At 35.8% G+C, this 16,067-nt stretch overlaps 4 protein-coding genes across 4 annotated transcripts; 3 read left to right on the top strand and 1 right to left on the bottom strand.

Moving 5' to 3' along the window:
- The first annotated feature begins 1,106 nt into the window (after positions 1 to 1,106).
- LOC148766097 (uncharacterized) lies at positions 1,107 to 2,161 on the top strand. Its single transcript, XM_088812171.1, has one exon. The coding sequence runs from the start codon at positions 1,475 to 1,477 to the stop codon at positions 1,955 to 1,957; it is 483 nt and encodes a 160-aa protein (XP_088668297.1). The 5' UTR covers positions 1,107 to 1,474; the 3' UTR covers positions 1,958 to 2,161.
- Positions 2,162 to 4,760: 2,599 nt separating this feature from the next.
- GRP5 (glycine-rich protein 5) lies at positions 4,761 to 5,814 on the top strand. Its single transcript, XM_088812170.1, has one exon. The coding sequence runs from the start codon at positions 4,904 to 4,906 to the stop codon at positions 5,591 to 5,593; it is 690 nt and encodes a 229-aa protein (XP_088668296.1). The 5' UTR covers positions 4,761 to 4,903; the 3' UTR covers positions 5,594 to 5,814.
- A 1,984-nt stretch (positions 5,815 to 7,798) lies between these two features.
- AT-HF (HIS HF) lies at positions 7,799 to 13,354 on the bottom strand. Its single transcript, XM_012993647.2, has 19 exons — positions 13,051 to 13,354; positions 12,691 to 12,773; positions 12,367 to 12,461; positions 12,004 to 12,107; positions 11,543 to 11,712; positions 11,322 to 11,436; positions 11,098 to 11,153; positions 10,978 to 11,016; positions 10,541 to 10,639; positions 10,378 to 10,440; positions 10,128 to 10,190; positions 9,791 to 9,873; positions 9,545 to 9,653; positions 9,404 to 9,457; positions 9,213 to 9,300; positions 8,996 to 9,033; positions 8,623 to 8,728; positions 8,293 to 8,459; positions 7,799 to 8,164 (listed from the first exon to the last, which is right to left on the bottom strand). Exons 1-19 carry the CDS (start codon positions 13,241 to 13,243, stop codon positions 8,102 to 8,104), a joined length of 1,788 nt encoding a protein of 595 aa, XP_012849101.2. The 5' UTR covers positions 13,244 to 13,354; the 3' UTR covers positions 7,799 to 8,101.
- Positions 13,355 to 14,225: 871 nt separating this feature from the next.
- LOC105969158 (hypothetical protein) lies at positions 14,226 to 15,379 on the top strand. Its single transcript, XM_012993901.2, has 2 exons — positions 14,226 to 14,738; positions 15,060 to 15,379. The coding sequence occupies exons 1-2, from the start codon at positions 14,456 to 14,458 to the stop codon at positions 15,224 to 15,226; spliced, it is 450 nt and encodes a 149-aa protein (XP_012849355.2). The 5' UTR covers positions 14,226 to 14,455; the 3' UTR covers positions 15,227 to 15,379.
- Positions 15,380 to 16,067: the final 688 nt, after the last annotated feature.

Raw genomic sequence — 16,067 nt, 5'->3', positions numbered from 1 at the left:
ACTTCATTTTTATGAAGCTCAGTTCTCATTAGTCTGGATAATGTGATGTGCTTTTGGAGGGGAGAATTGTGGTCTGGTTGGTATGTGCCACGTGGGCCCGCTTCTGTAGTGGGCTTGGATTGAATTAGTTTTACAATGCGGGCCTGGGCCGTGATACGTATTGGGCGGTCGGGCCTGGGTAGGCTCATAAGGGTATATTTGTCAATTAAAGTGACTCGATTTTTGTATAGAGTTGTATATTTGCTTATTTCGTCCCTCGGGAGTTCTTTAATTAAAATGTTGCCCATATTTTCTACAATTAGAGCATTGGAACTTCTCTTTATCTTGAGTAGCTCATCCCAAATCGTTGATTGAATAATGTTATTTAATATAATTTTCCGATATCCTTTCTCGAATCCAAATTCTTCAATTAACATAAAGGCAAAAAATTGAATGGGGATAAAATAAAGTGAAGGTATATATCTATATTATTTTTCGTGTAAATTACGGAAACCCCTTTGAGGTAAGGTTAAATTACAAAAAACACCCTCATATTTAAGTAATTACAACCACTTTCATCAACTATGGATCTTCTTACACGTTCACCCTTATGGTGTCAAATTTAATGGAATCTTTTAAATTAATTATGTGAAATATTCTAAAATTTGTACTCGTTTTACCTCATTTCAACTCTACATTTTGAAACAAGATGATCATAAGATGTGCCTCTTCGCTTGTAAATATCAGATTGTGGTGCATCAGAAACTGCATTTTTTTTGCACAAAACGAATACAAATTAGAGAATATTCCACAGAATCTAGAAGATTCTATTAAATTTAACATCATAAGGATGGATACGTAAGAAAATCCATAGTTAAGGGGATCGTTGGTAATTACTCAAACACGAGGGATTTTCATAATTTGTCTTTATCTAGGAGGGTGTGGCTGCAGTAAATTACCCATATTAATATTATTATTAATAATTATTATAATATGGGTAGTGGGAACAGTAGTAAATACAAGATCACAAGAATTAGCTATTAGCTGCACCTGAATTCCCTCCAAAAGTTGCATGAAATTAAATACTAAATTAATCCATCCGTTTCCAGAAATAAAGTCAAAATCTGAAAATGGTGATCCTCTCATCTGAAAGAAAAAGTCATGCAAAAGAATGAAAACAGCAATCAACAACATGACGTTTATTCAGTGTGATTGATGAGAAAAAAATCCGACTTTTGTTCAGAGAAATTATATACAGATGGGGTGGTGCATGCATTAATTATCTATCGATTGAGAAAAAAAAAATAGAAAAGAAAAGATGAGAGAAGATTAAACAAAAGAAGTGAACGTATTAATTAAAACCTACTCAACCATCCCTTTGACAAATTTTGTACCTTTGAAATTAATCTCTATCTATATATACTCCCTGATTTTGATGAGCATTCAGTATTATTCATCAGATTAAAAAAATTTAGTTCTGATTTTTCAGTTGAAGATGGTGAACAGAGTTTTTGTTTTCCTTCTTCTTGGTTCGGTTTTTTGCATCGGTGGTGCGAGAAAGCTTGTTGGGTCAGAGGGTTCTTTCGGTGATCAGAAGAATTTCTTTCCCGGCCCGGGATATGGCGGCGTTGGGGCGGGAGGAGGTGGTGGATTTGGTGGCGGAGGCGGTGGTGGCTTGGGTGGTGGTGCTGGTGCTGGAGGCGGATCTGGGTTTGGTGGTGGTGCCGGTGGTGGAGTTGGAGGTGGAGGTGGAGGGGGGTTTGGGGGAGGTGGTGGTGGAGGTGGAGGTTCTGGTGGAGGAGTAGGGGGTGGATCAGGTTTTGGTGGAGGATCAGGTTTTGGGGGTGCTGGAGGGGTTGGGGGAGGGGGTGGTGGAGGAGGGGGTGGAGGTGGTGGTGGTGGAGCTGCCGGCGGTGTAGGTTCGGGTGGTGGCTACGGATTCGGTGGAGGAGCAGGAGGTGGTGGTGGATTGCATTGAGCGCTTCCTTTTCCAGCAATATTGCTACCACTAGTTGGACTATATACAATATGTTCTTTAAATTTTAGAAGTCTTATAAACTGAATAATGATCATAAATTCTGAATCATAGTATTTTCTCGTGTTGATTATGTTTACTCAAATAGTTTAATTTTACAGTAATGTTACGATTTTCCGACTATATACCGAAGTGCGGTCTTCTCATCAATGAAAGTACGTTTTTTTCTCTATACTACGAGGATATATATGTAGTCATTTTCATTAGTATGATCATATATATAGTCTCTATTTAACATGTAATTAATACATTGGAGGTGCAATAATTTGCACGCCCAAAACCTCCTCCCAAACGCTGTCGTATTGTAATTTCGTAGACAAATAGTCCCAAGTTCACATTATAATTTTGAGCTGCGGAGACTTGGTAAAACAGTTTCATTTGATATGAATATGAAACGTCAAATTGAAAAGAAAAACAAAGACAAAATCCACTTAGATTTTGTATTTTTATTTTGCCTCTTTTTTTATTTATTAATTAGTTGTGGATAAGAGCCTAGTTATGACTTATGAGTGTCTTTGTCATGATAAAAGTCAAACATGTTTGACCCAGGGGATGGGGATCATCATCTAATTATTGCACTTAACCTAATCTTCATAATTGGTGTATATTGATATATATGGAGTATATATTATATGGGGCATGCTAAATTTCACACTAAAATTTACTAAATCCCACACATAAATAAAAAAAAAAATTATCTCTACTTATATTATCTCTAACTTTTTTCTATGATAATTTTTTCCAAGTCACTCAAAATTCGTTAATCTTTCATGTGAATAATCATAAAAAGTGAGTTTAGGTTTATTTAATATTTTTCAATTTCATTATACCTTTTTAGTTATTTAAATTCATATCAATTCGATTTTTTTTCTCAAATTCCAACTTTATTTTTGTTTGAACAAATGAAGATTTTTCTCAAATTCGAACTTCGAATGATATGGACGTTTTTAGTGTGTGAGTTTGTGAAAAAGTTAGGGAAAAAGAAGAAGGGTGGAGAAGGAGAAGATGAGATTTTAGAGAAAGAAAAATTTCAATTGTGTTTTTGATTTAGTGAAATTTGTGTGGAATTTAGCATATCAGATATTATATATATTATATATATATATATATATATATATATATATATATATATATATATATATATATATATATATATATATATATATATATATATATATATATATATATTGGATTTATTCTTTATCACAACTCTCAAGACCTTTGTAAAGGCTAATTCGATTAATTTGTATCTGTAAAGGATCACACACAATGACAATCAATTGATTTTGGAGTTCCTTAAACAACTACATGTTTCAATAATTATTTAAAGTAATTACATGTTAGACATGATTATTTATATTGAGCTAATCATAAATGTACACACAATCAAACACAAACTCATATGTGTGTATATATATATATATATATATATATATATATATATATATATATATATATATATATATATATATATATATATATATATATATATATATATATTTAGTGAGTGGTTATTTAATCAGGTCTATATCGTATGTGTATATGTACTTAGTGGTGATTATTTAATCAGATCTACAAATGAAATCTGAAACACGTGGATTAATTCCACATTGTGTTTTTAACTTTCTTACTCTCTAAACTAAATTTTAGTTAGTGGGTTAAGTAGTGCTTAGTGGATTAAATTAAGGAATTTATCTTAACTTCCAAACTAACCCACTAACCCACTTTCTTGAGTGCTCTTGTGGTTGGTTTTCTTGCAGATCATGGGCTGAGGAGTGGAAGCTTGGCAAGTCTATAAATACCAAACTCAAGACTCAAGAATGTACAGGTTTCGAAGAAACAAAAAGAGAGCTGAAGTTTAATCTCGAGAATTTTAGTGTGTTTCTAGGATCTGTTGTACGTCCTCCTTATGAGTACATTCTTTGAAATCTAGAATTTTTAATATTTTTCTTTTAGTATCTAGATTTGATTGTAAGAATGATCATGAGAATGATTCATTTGTAAGGAAGAAGTTTTCGCACCTCTTCCATTTGTATTCTTGGAATACTGATTTGAATATATTCTTTTTCGTCATGTAAAGGGCAAGTTCACAAGTATTTACTTGTGAACATTTTTAATTCTGAGTATTGTTCTTTTTATTTCCGCTGCATGTTTGTTCAAGTGTCATAACACTTAAGACAACACCTTTGTATTAAACGAATTCGGGACCATAAATTCTTTCAAAATCTAACCCAATATAATCGTGTAAATGAAATCATCCCTAATAACACAAATAACAAATAACGAATTATATGATGTGGTTAACCCGACCCCCCCCCCCCCCCCCCTCTCTCTCTCTCTCTCTCTCTCTCTCTCTCTCTCTCTCTCTCTCTCTCTCTCTCTCTCTCTCTCTCTCTCTCTCTCTCTCTCTCTCTCTCTCTCTCTCTCTCTCCATGCACATACAGCAGCACGTACAGGTGCATATAAATTATGCCAATTGCACACACACAAACATAAATAATATGATTGAAAATCCAGGCAGACAGCAGCTAGGTTTGAAAAAAGGAAGCTAATGGGCAGTAGTACTCTTTTTGGTGCAGTTGTGTATCAAAAGTCTTGCATGATATGACTAAAGTTATTTGCATCAAGTTGAACAAGTCAATAATTTATCATATATATATATATAGTAAATGATAGATAGATACAAGTTCCGCCCAGCGGGTGGTTGCATTAATTAGGAATCGCTTATACGCGGTTTATGGATGAGAAGATACGCCATTTAATTCTTAATAATTGATTATCCCTCTATATATACAATCTTCGTTTTCTACGTACTCTCCCATTCTCATCTTCATCTTCATATTATCTACTTATAATTAATTAATAGTTTTTTACGGTATCAATTGAAATATGATGAGTTCGAAGTTTATAGTAGTACTCGTTCTTCTTCTCGGTTCTCTTGTTTGCACCACCACCACTGCACGCCAGCTAACTGCTGCCTCCTCTGTTAAGGCTACTTCTTTCGATGATCAAAAGACATTCTTCCGTCGTCCAGGTGGCCGCCTTGGTGGTGGTGGTGGTTTCGGAGGTGGTGGCGGTGGAGGTCTAGGTGGAGGTGCTGGTTCTGGTTTTGGTGGAGGTGCCGGTGCAGGTGGCGGTCTTGGAGGAGGAGGTGGTCTCGGAGGTGGTGGCGGTCTTGGAGGAGGAGGTGGTCTCGGAGGCGGTGGCGGTCTTGGAGGAGGAGGTGGTCTCGGAGGTGGTGGTGGTGGAGGTCTTGGTGGAGGTGGAGGTGCTGGTTCTGGCTTTGGTGGAGGTGCCGGTGCAGGAGGAGGTCTTGGAGGTGGAGGTGGCCTTGGAGGCGGAGGCGGCGGAGGGTTTGGAGGAGGTGGTGGAGGAGGACTAGGTGGTGGTTCTGGATTTGGAGGAGGTGCTGGAAGTGGTTTTGGTGGTGGATCTGGACTTGGAGGGGGTGCTGGTGGAGGAGGAGGAGGAGGTGGAGGTGGAGGTGGCGGTGGCGGTGGAGGTGGGTTGGGTGGAGGATCCGGTGGTGGATTTGGCGGAGGAGCTGGTGGTGGGATTGGAGGAGGTGGATTTCCTTGAAGCTCTTTAATTTGTTTGCTAGTTTCTACGTATAGTAAAAATCAAACGTTGTCGTTTAATAAACGTAGTCACTATATATATTTGCATGGAGTCATTTGTTTTACTATTGGTGTTTAATTTGTATTACAAATTATATATTTATGAAGACAATAGCTCTTCAATATATAATATTGTGTTGTGTATTTAAATTTATCTATCACAATTAAGATGATAAATTGTGTTATATGTAGTATTTCATTTTCATATATATTTTCCTTTTCCTTTATTTTTTGTCTAATAAATTAATGCTTTCATTTTCCATTTGGTAAAATAAAACAAAATTAATTTTTGGCTCTAAATTTAGTCACATCTTTAATTTTTGGTCTATTGCCACTAACAAATTAACTATTACCACTCTTAAGGGTGAAAGATGGAACGAAATTTCCAATTTCCGCCGATTCCCGAACAACTTTTTTCATTTCGATTTTCAAAATCCCAATTTTTGATATTTTCCAATATTTTTTATTGGAATTGGAATTATATAAAAAAAAATGGAATTTCTGATTTCTGATCCAATTTAATTTCTAAACTTAATTCAAAAATTTCAGATTTTTTTTTCCAAAAATATACCAATAATATAAATTGTGTTCCTATATATAGTTACAAAAACGATGGTGCATGATAATATAACGTGATGGTATATTGATAATAACGTGATGGTATGGTCTTCTATAATACTGCATACAAAACTGTTTTTTTAGTGTTAATAACGTGATATATGGTATGATCTCTAATACTGCATACAAAAAGTTTGATTGTTTAATCTTCAATATCTTTTTTAATCCATAAAAAGAAAAAAAAAAAAAACTTTAAATCAGGATTCCAACGAAACAAATATTGTATTTTCTCAAATTTTGCACTTATACTCTTAATTTATCGAAAAATAATTGATATATGGTGAAACAATTAATGAGAGAGAGTTTTATCGTTATTTTATTAGTGTGCATCAGCTCAAACCGACAAATAAAACTGGAAGAAGACCAATGTCTGTCGTAAAACTCATGTCTGTACTTTGTAGACAAACCAAAAATCTATGTATTGTTGGGACTAAGAAATTTTGTTGTAAACAAATTGCAAAATTCAGACAGTGCGTTGACTTAATTGAGTCAAAGCCAAGAAACTATTCAGCATTGCCCATTTTCCAATATGCGTGGTTATCAGAATCTTTGTATGATAGTCATATACTTAATTAATAACCCAGACAAGAATACAGTTAGATTCAGGGGGTTATAAATAATTAAATTTGCCCAAATCATCTAATATAAATACCCCCATACGTCTCTCAATTTAAACAAGATTTAACATTATTAATTCTCACAATGAAGATATCTGTTACTTGTATCCTTTTTCTCCTTTTTTGTGTCCTCTGTAACGCTATTCATGCTAGAACATTATTATCAGGTGAAGGCGGTATCTCCGAGAAGAAACTAGAAGATCATCCTGCGGATATTGGCGGCGAAGGAGGCGGCGGCGGTGGTGGATTCGGTGGAATTGGCGGCAGAGGACCAGGATTTGGTGCAGGTGTTGGCGGAGGTGGAGGCGGCAGTTTTGGCGCTGGGATTGATGTTAACATTGGGAGTGGTGGACTGGGGATAGATGCGGGGTTTGGCGGTGGCGTAGGTGGTGGTCTAGGTGGCGGTGGATACTTTGGAGGTGGCGGTGACAATGCAAGTGTGGGGCTGAGTGGTGTTAACAGGGCTGGCGGCGGCGGAGTGAATGGTGGATCTGGAGCGGTAACGCCGTGATGTCGAGCAGGAGTTGTGTTCGCAGTTTAACGATGATCAGTGATTGTAATATTAGCAGGCAATGTAATAAATAAGACCAACTCTTGAAGCTATCATTCTATGCATGTTTTATCAAGCTTATGAAAATATTTTCTATTTTCTTTTACTTTACTTTTTAAAGAAAATAATTTATAACTCAAAAAACTAATATAAGATCAATTTTATTATTTTTTTAATTTTCAAAATATATATAATTTTCGCATATATGTTCTTGTAGATGCTACACCTAATAAAATATGCAGGGTAGTTTTACATCGTAAATCCACACACAATTGCACACGCATAAATGTGAATCAGTGGATGTGTGCAAACTGGATAGTTAACAATACACGTGTATAGTGAAATCTTATCCGGACGCCTCAAGAGAATCGAACATATTCCATTTTGTTGAAAAAAAAAAACTGTTTTTAATTTATTGATAAGAATAAGGAAAGTCGAGAGTTTACAGGAATAAAGTCGCATCACATGAACATCTACAACCGGAAACTTTCCGAAGTGCACTCATAATGGAGCATATAAATTTAGAAATAATACATCATACATAGGTATGTATAAAGATATGGTCGAAAACAAAAATGAAGTCAACCAAAGAAATCAAATCAAGACAAAGTTGTCTGCGGAAAATGAAAACAGTAGTACCTTGAGACACTGATTATATCTATCTCGAACGGGTTAAATTTCACAACTATGACAACCTAACTTCCACGCCTTCTTTTAGCAAGTGCTCTTTCACAGATTGAATAGGCACCTGCGAAACACATGAAACAATTAATATAACTAAATCAGCCAAAATAACACGAGAAATAACTGTCTAAATACATTGTATATCGGAATGTGATAGAAAGAAGTTTCTCATTATCTTTCTTGAAATTTTACCTCTTTACGGTGAAAAATACCAGCAGCAAGTGCAGCAGATGCCTTTGTTTTGGCGAAAACTTCGGAAAAATGTTCAGCGGAACCAGCACCGCTACTTGCTATCACAGGAATGCTGACAGCATCTGATATCAGGTTAATCAGGTCTATATCAAATCCTTTCCCTTGACCTGAGTTAAGAGAGACCGCGGTAAAATGGTGAGAAATTACGTCACATCTTCTTACAAAATAATTAGTGTAGATACAACACAAATTGAAGTCAATTTTACATATTAAACGAAGAATGCACAAACACTATCGGGAAATTTGAAGTCAAAGCACATTAAAGCATACCATCACAGTCGATGCAGTTTAGGAGTATTTCTCCAGCCCCAAGTTCTTCCACAGCTTTAGCAAGCTCGTATGCTCCAATTGGTCGACCTTCTCGCCCACCATTCACCTACACAACAATCAGTAAAATAACAATTCAAGCATTCAAAATAATCTCGAAAAGGAAAAAGAAAAAAGTTATGATAAAAATCAGGAGGCCTTCAGTCCTTATATAAAGGTATAGGACTGGGGAGTATCAGATTACAAGACAGGACTAATGATTATCATATATCTAAATCTGCTGCTAGTACATATAAGATGAAACGAGCAGTGGCTGTTGATTAAGAAAGCGTGGAAATATTGCTTTATAGCAACAAATAAAGCAGCAAATACTTACTGTGCATTGGTACCATGCAAATTCCTCGCCATTAGGACCTGTAACCAAGAAAAAAAGCCCATTACGCACATATTTTGTACAAGTACCGTGTGCAAAAACATGCAAGACTACCTGTTTCAGAAAGCTACGTCATGCGAAGTAAAAGAATTGCTATTAATAAGTGGAAATCTTAAAAAAAGAAAGCTAAACAGAGTAGATTCACAAATCACTTATTTACCTGGTTTTGAAACTCTCACTGACTTGAGTTCTACATCATTGGGGTCCTTCAAGTATACCCGACGAGGGTCGATGCTTACAACCACAGCCTAAATTATGAAAAGATAGAACAATGAAGGATATTTGTGTTATGCAGAAAAAAAAAAACAAAAACAAAAAAAAGCGAAAATCTAGTTTGATGATAAACCTCACCTGGTTTCCATAAACTCTGGAGATTTGTTCTAGGCTGCTCTTTCCAGTTTTCACCTTAAAATAAAACCAAGCAACATAAAGTCTAGTACTCTAGTTACATACAATATACAGAAGATTTTTAAGAGATTAAGACGGGAGTACTTTGGTTTTTAAGTACTCCTCTGCAGCATAAACCGCATCGCTTCCAATAGAAACCTTGTCGGCACCCGATCGAAAATACTCCGCAGCAACTTCCAAACTCGAGTAGTACCTGTGAAGCATTTTCTCAATTAACACTCGAATCAATATGAATAAATCTATCACTAGAAAATTTTGTTGCAAAACTAAAGCCTGTATGTTTTTCTATGAACACGAGCAAAAAACTGTAGAGACAAGATATACATTTACCTGCCATTTCCATCAGTAAAGTCTCGAATACCGCCTCCAACTGTGAGTGGCACAAAGATATTTTCTGAAGCATATTGCAGTACCTACAAGAATATACAGGCAACTGTCAATATTTTTTAAATCTCCGACCGTTACTGCAAGAGCAACCATATTTTATTTTTCCAAGGTCAACACTAAATTGTAATGAAACAAAAGGAGTAGACAACACAAACTAGATACCAGTGCCTCAAAAGTCAAAACATTGTCCTACTATCCTATTCGCCAAAGCAAATGACAGTACATAGGAAGCTGCATTGAGAAACATATTATTATTATTAACATTACCAAGATAACAGACCTGCAGCATTGGTAAATCGCCTAGAGGGAAGTCACGGTAGCCAGTAATATTCAAAAAGCTGACCTGAAACACGTGAAAGAGAAAATCTAAGTTATCATTCCGTATAATTTAATAGCAGAATTCATCTAGGTTGTTCATTCTTTCTACGTCACTTCAATATTCTCATTTTGTTAGTGTATGAGTTCTACTGCGGGTTTGTCTTTATGTAGATGTTAGCAAATTCCGGTCAGATTGTTCAAGAGCAACATACCTCATCAGCGCCATCTTTGTAATATTGTCCAGCAAGTTCAACTGGCTTGCCGAGATTTCTCACCTTCAAGAAAAACAATCAATTAAAGTGGATAAAAATGTGTAGAATAACAGCCAAAATAATACAACACAACCGAACTTCAAGCATGTATATATGGAAATACCTCATTTTCCTCGGTTTGCTCTCTTACATCGTATTGATCCCCCTTAGTTACAACTAGATCACCTTTGTCATTAGCCCTCACATCAAGACAGGCGATGACCTGAAAAATTGATAAAAAAGAAAGAGCCATGTTCATCTGTAAGAGAACAGTCGGGTACAAATAAGTTGGACGCTCTTATTCTCTGAAATAATTGTTTGCTAATTAATAATCAATTACACAAGTAATAAAGAAAAATATATTTGGTTCAAGGAGCCAGCCAATTATCTTTGAACGTTAAATATGGTGTAGAAATATCTTTCATGTATATTTTCTCACTTTCTCAAATATTAAGGAGAACTAAGGTTATTTTCTTTGCTCATGAAAAACCAGGTTAGAGAGCTAACAGAGTTGCTGATACATTATTACAGAGCAATTTTACCACTAACTACATTACTTACCCTCTTTGCAAGTTTAGACGCCTTTCCTTTGACTGGCACCTGTCTTCACATAAAGTATCAGCCTATTAGATTCCGTGGATTACTTGGAGAAACTGAATACAATATTCTGGTGATTGATACCTTTGCATTTTCGGACTTGGGGTACAAAAACCTTCTCAGAACAGAAAGCCCAACTTCTGCAAAACTCGTCTTCAAGAGTGTAAGCAACAAATAATTCCACTGTTGAAACAAAAGCAGACTACGAAAGATACATTTCAATTTCATCCCTTTTTGTTCTCCTAGAGGCTGAGATATATCCATATTTATTTCTAGTTTTGAGTGCAAAACATGTCAGAAACTCTTACCACCGCTCTTCTCTGGGTGAAACTGAACTGCATGGACATTTCCCCTTCTTACAGAAGCTATAAACTCATTCCCATAATTACAGACAGAAGACACCCATTCTTTGTTATCATCTGACTGCATAGCAATAAAGAAGGGAATTGGCAGTGTGAGAAAAGAAGTGTGAAACTGAATAAAACATGTCAATGATCAAGTTACGACAGAGGAGATAAATATACATTACCGGGATTGCACGATAAGAATGAACAAAATAGACATGCTGGCTTCCAATATCATCCAGAATCTGGGATTCTTTTTTCACTTTGATGGCATTCCAGCCAATATGAGGTACTCTGCAACCATTTGATGAGTCGAAACGTCCAACCACCCCAGGAATCAAACCGAGGCCTTTTACTGTAAAAAAAAATGTGAAGGAAATTGGTTTGACTATGAGAAGAGAAACATGACCGTATGCGACTTAGAGTCTTAGATTGAAAAATGCCTACTAGACACTAGTATTAAGATAATTAAAAGCATAGACTCGACTTCGGCAATTCAAAATGAACCAAATTCAACCAATAACTCAGTACAGCACTAGCCACATAAGTATACTTTTCGTGAGAAAACTAAGCAAATGAAGATGGGTATTAAATATTTTGGCAACACGTTGCCTACATGACAACAAAAGGAGTATCAAATTATTACCTGGTCCATTTTCCTCACTTGACTCAAAAAGCAGTTGCAACCCAAGACAAATGCCTAGAAAAGGGCGATCTTGTTCAATGTAAGCACAGAGCGCTTCAGCCAGCCTAAAAATATTCAGTGAATTAGTTTTCATTGGCATTATGCCGAACTTACAAATAGATGCTAGTTGGTTTCATTGGAAAAAGTACAACACTGACAGACAATTTCCAAACAGAACAGAGCAAAAAACCTACTGTCAGCAAATTTCAAGGCATATGCATACAAATTGGACAAAAATGCTGAAGAAATATCATCACACACAAAACTTAATCATATTCTGAAATGCATAAAGTGGAACGATAAATTGCAAATAAAGAAGCTTACCCCTTCTTGTTAAGAACATCCATGGCAGGTGCAAATGCACCTACACCAGGGAAAATAAGACGTTTGGCATTCAGAATATCTTCTGGCGATTGTACCTATAATGAAAACAATAAATATTAAAAGCAAATAAACCATATACAGCTTTAACTAGAACTTCTAGTTATTCAATTCTAATTCTCTTACAGAAACAACAACGAAAAAATGAATTCTATTCTCTTAAATCATTTCATGACTTCTCTTACATTCATATCAATTCAACATAAAAATCAATAGTTGGACCTGTAAATGGAGGCAGGATAGGAAATGCTAACAAACAAAACTTACATCTTTGATTTCGCATCCAAGAAAGCGAATTGCATTTCTGAGACTGCGCACATTTCCCGCTCCGTAATCAAGCAATGTCACCGCTGTTGGGAATTCAACAGAGAACCAAAATAAACCTCAGAAAAAAATCAATTGAAACCAGAACAGCAGAATACTGACTTTGAAATTTGTAATCAAACAGTCAGCCTGAACATTGCATTTCGTAAGTAGATATACATATATGCGTGCGTTTACAGTCACAAAAAAACACAAACGACAGACTCTCTCTCTCTCTCACACACACACACACATACATATACGTATATACTCAGGCATATAAATGCGTGTATATACTATATATATGTTAGAGTACCACTGTACCAGAGTCATCTGAAGCAGAAGAAGCAGACGCGCGGATTGAGAAGGTTCGTGAAGGTTTGAAATTGAGAGGGTTTAATTGCGGGAAGTGCAGAGAATGGGAAGCGCCGGAGTAAGTGGAAGCGGATGAGGATGATGATCCTCCGGCAGAGAATTGTGGAGCAGAAGCGAACGCCGCCCCTTTCGCCGCCGCCATTTGGTTAGCCGCAATTTGTGCCACCCTCGTCTCAAATTTGGTCGTTAAATCAAGTCAGACTGCGCTTTCAGTGAGAATCATCAGTGGGCTTTCAATTCCATATGTTGACCCTCTTAAAACTAAAAGCAATGGGTCCATCAATAAATTGGGGAAGCCCAATAACTTAAGTTATGTTATGTTTGGCCCTGTTGTAAAATCTTTTCCACTATTCTCCCAAAATAAAATTATACTTGTTAAATTTTTTAAAATTAGATTTCAATTTTTTTTTAAATTAAGTTCGGATGTTTCTCTTTCTCTTTCATTCATACGCGATCTAGAATGTCTTCGACAGTAATTTTGACCATTTTCTAATCTAATTTTAGCAAAATTCAGAACACGGAATTTGTCATCTTTTGAGTTAGTTTTCTAATGCAATGTGAATCAGCTAGATTAGATGTCGTGTGATAAATTTATGCATGACTGGGTTACATTTTGAATTTTAGATAACTCAAAACATCATAGTTGTGGGCAACATTCATTGATTCATGCATACATTTCTAATTCGACATCCAATTTTGATGATTCAAGTTAAATTAGAAAGTTAACTCAAGAAACTACAAGTTAAGTAGATTCTGCAAAATTCAGACTTAAAATGGTCAAAATTACGTGCGGAGTCAAAACGGTATTATTAAAATTGAAACGACATTCATCACACCACATAAACAATTTGTCTCTAAATTACAATTTTTTTTATTTAAAATATAAAAAAATATCACTTTATTTTTCAAAATACTTTTCTTTCAACATATTTAGACAGAATTTGAAATTGTAATTGTTTTTTTTTTTTCTAAAACTACAAATAAATATTATTTTATTATTTCTTAAAATCTTAAAAGTCGAATTTCAAAAAAAGAAAAAAAATTCTTAAAAGTCAAACCCTTGTTCCATATTCGAAATAAAAATAACACCCAAACATGGCCTAATCCCTATGTTAGCTTAGATTGAAAGAAGAGAATTTCAAATGCTTTTTTCGGCAAGGGGCCAGCCACTGCCACGTGTCCATCCCTGATTCTTTTCTTCGTCCAATTAATTTCCATTTGCCACCCGTCCTTCAAAACTCAATTTCACCCCACATCGAAACCATCTTTTTTTTTTCTGATCACCTGAACACAGCAAGCAAACCCTAGAAATCGCATCTGAAATTCCAGGGAAAAAATCCGCAGTCTCGGCACGATGATTCAGCCTCTGTACGCCCTGGTGTTCGGAGAAGTGGCGGTGATTCTGGTTCTTCTCTTCCGGACGCCGCTGAGAAAGCCGCTTCTGATTCTACTGGACCGGCTGAAGCAGGGCAGGGGACCGGTGGTCGCCACCACCGCCGGCGGGACCTTGTTTGTGATAATGGTGTCCCTATTGTACAACATCACCACTATTCAGAACCGATCTCTCGAAGCTGGCGGCGTTAATCCGACGGACCAGGTTCTCTTGGCCAATCAGCTTCTCGAAGCTTCTCTTTTGGGTAAAATCACTCTTCTTTCCCTTGATCCTTTTGTCTTCAGCCAATTTTAATTAAATTCAATAAATAAAATGATTGGATATTTGGATGATTTTCCCTTTTGTTAAATATCAATATGTTATATTCACAAAGTGCATTTGAATTTTATATAAATGAAAATAGAGCACTAATGTAATTTGATATTGATATTGATGTTATTTATTAGGAAATTCATCTAGCTATTATATGAATCATTTGATGATTTCGTAGTACTTTATATCAGCATTTGTAGATACTGAAATCCCCCAAATGTTGAGAAGCTAAATTTTCAATTGATGAGTGCAGGTTTTGCTCTGTTCTTGGCTTTGATGATCGACAGAATCCATTACTACATCAGAGAGGTTCGCATGCTGAGGAAGCATATGGAAGCTATAAAGAAGTCGGATCAAGAGTCGGAGGAATTGAAGATCAAGGACAAGGGTAAGAACAAAGTTGTTGAGGAAGATGACTAAATTTAACACTAAGCTTGATAAGGAATACACTGGAGAACGAGATTAATAAATCGGCATTTTTATTTGTATTGATTAGGAATGTTGGTGGGAAGACAATTAATTTGGGGGGGATTTTATTTCGTTTTAAATATTATGACAATGACGATTTGCTGATTTTTATGTGCGTACCTAAATTCTTTTGATTGCATATATGGTTTTAGTATATGCTTTTGCATTAAATATGATTAATGGAGTGATGCATGTTGGGATGAAAAATCGGAGTTTTGTGTTGCATTGCCATGGGGATAATATTTGGTCTTAAAGGGTAAATATGTCCAGTCAGAAATTAGAAATTATGCTCTGGCATATATTTGATTCTAAGGGTTAAAGCAAAACAAGGTATACAGTATACATACACAAGGCATAGTAGGCGTAAGTTTTAAAATCCCTTCGATGTAGAACTGCTGTGGAGATCATTGTCTTCATTTATCTTTTGCCCTTGGTGAGTACCGACCTGGCTTTTGCACTTGATAAGGTTTAATAGGAACTGTAATTCGGTTGTTTGGTTCATCAGTCCTTGTTTGGTTGGTAAGATAAACCATGATCAATCATGTGAAATTATGAGTCCTTGTCTTCGATTATTAGGGAAATGTGTATTTTTCCTTGTGGGATTTGGCTTTGCGCAGAAATAATTCTGTCAAATTGACAGTTCATTTAACTTATAGCCGGAGGTGGATAACATATGGATCAAGAATTAACCTAGTACTTGTGTGATTGGCATATCATTACATTTTCTTGATAACTACTGCGGCATTTAGACACAGATGTTTACTGTTTCTGAAACGTTCCGATTTTTTCAATG

Source organism: Erythranthe guttata, chromosome 13 (genome assembly GCF_056151865.1).
Source record: "Erythranthe guttata isolate IM_541 chromosome 13, IM_541, whole genome shotgun sequence".
Lineage (NCBI taxonomy): Eukaryota > Viridiplantae > Streptophyta > Magnoliopsida > Lamiales > Phrymaceae > Erythranthe > Erythranthe guttata.
This window is presented reverse-complemented; position numbering and strand designations above follow the sequence as displayed.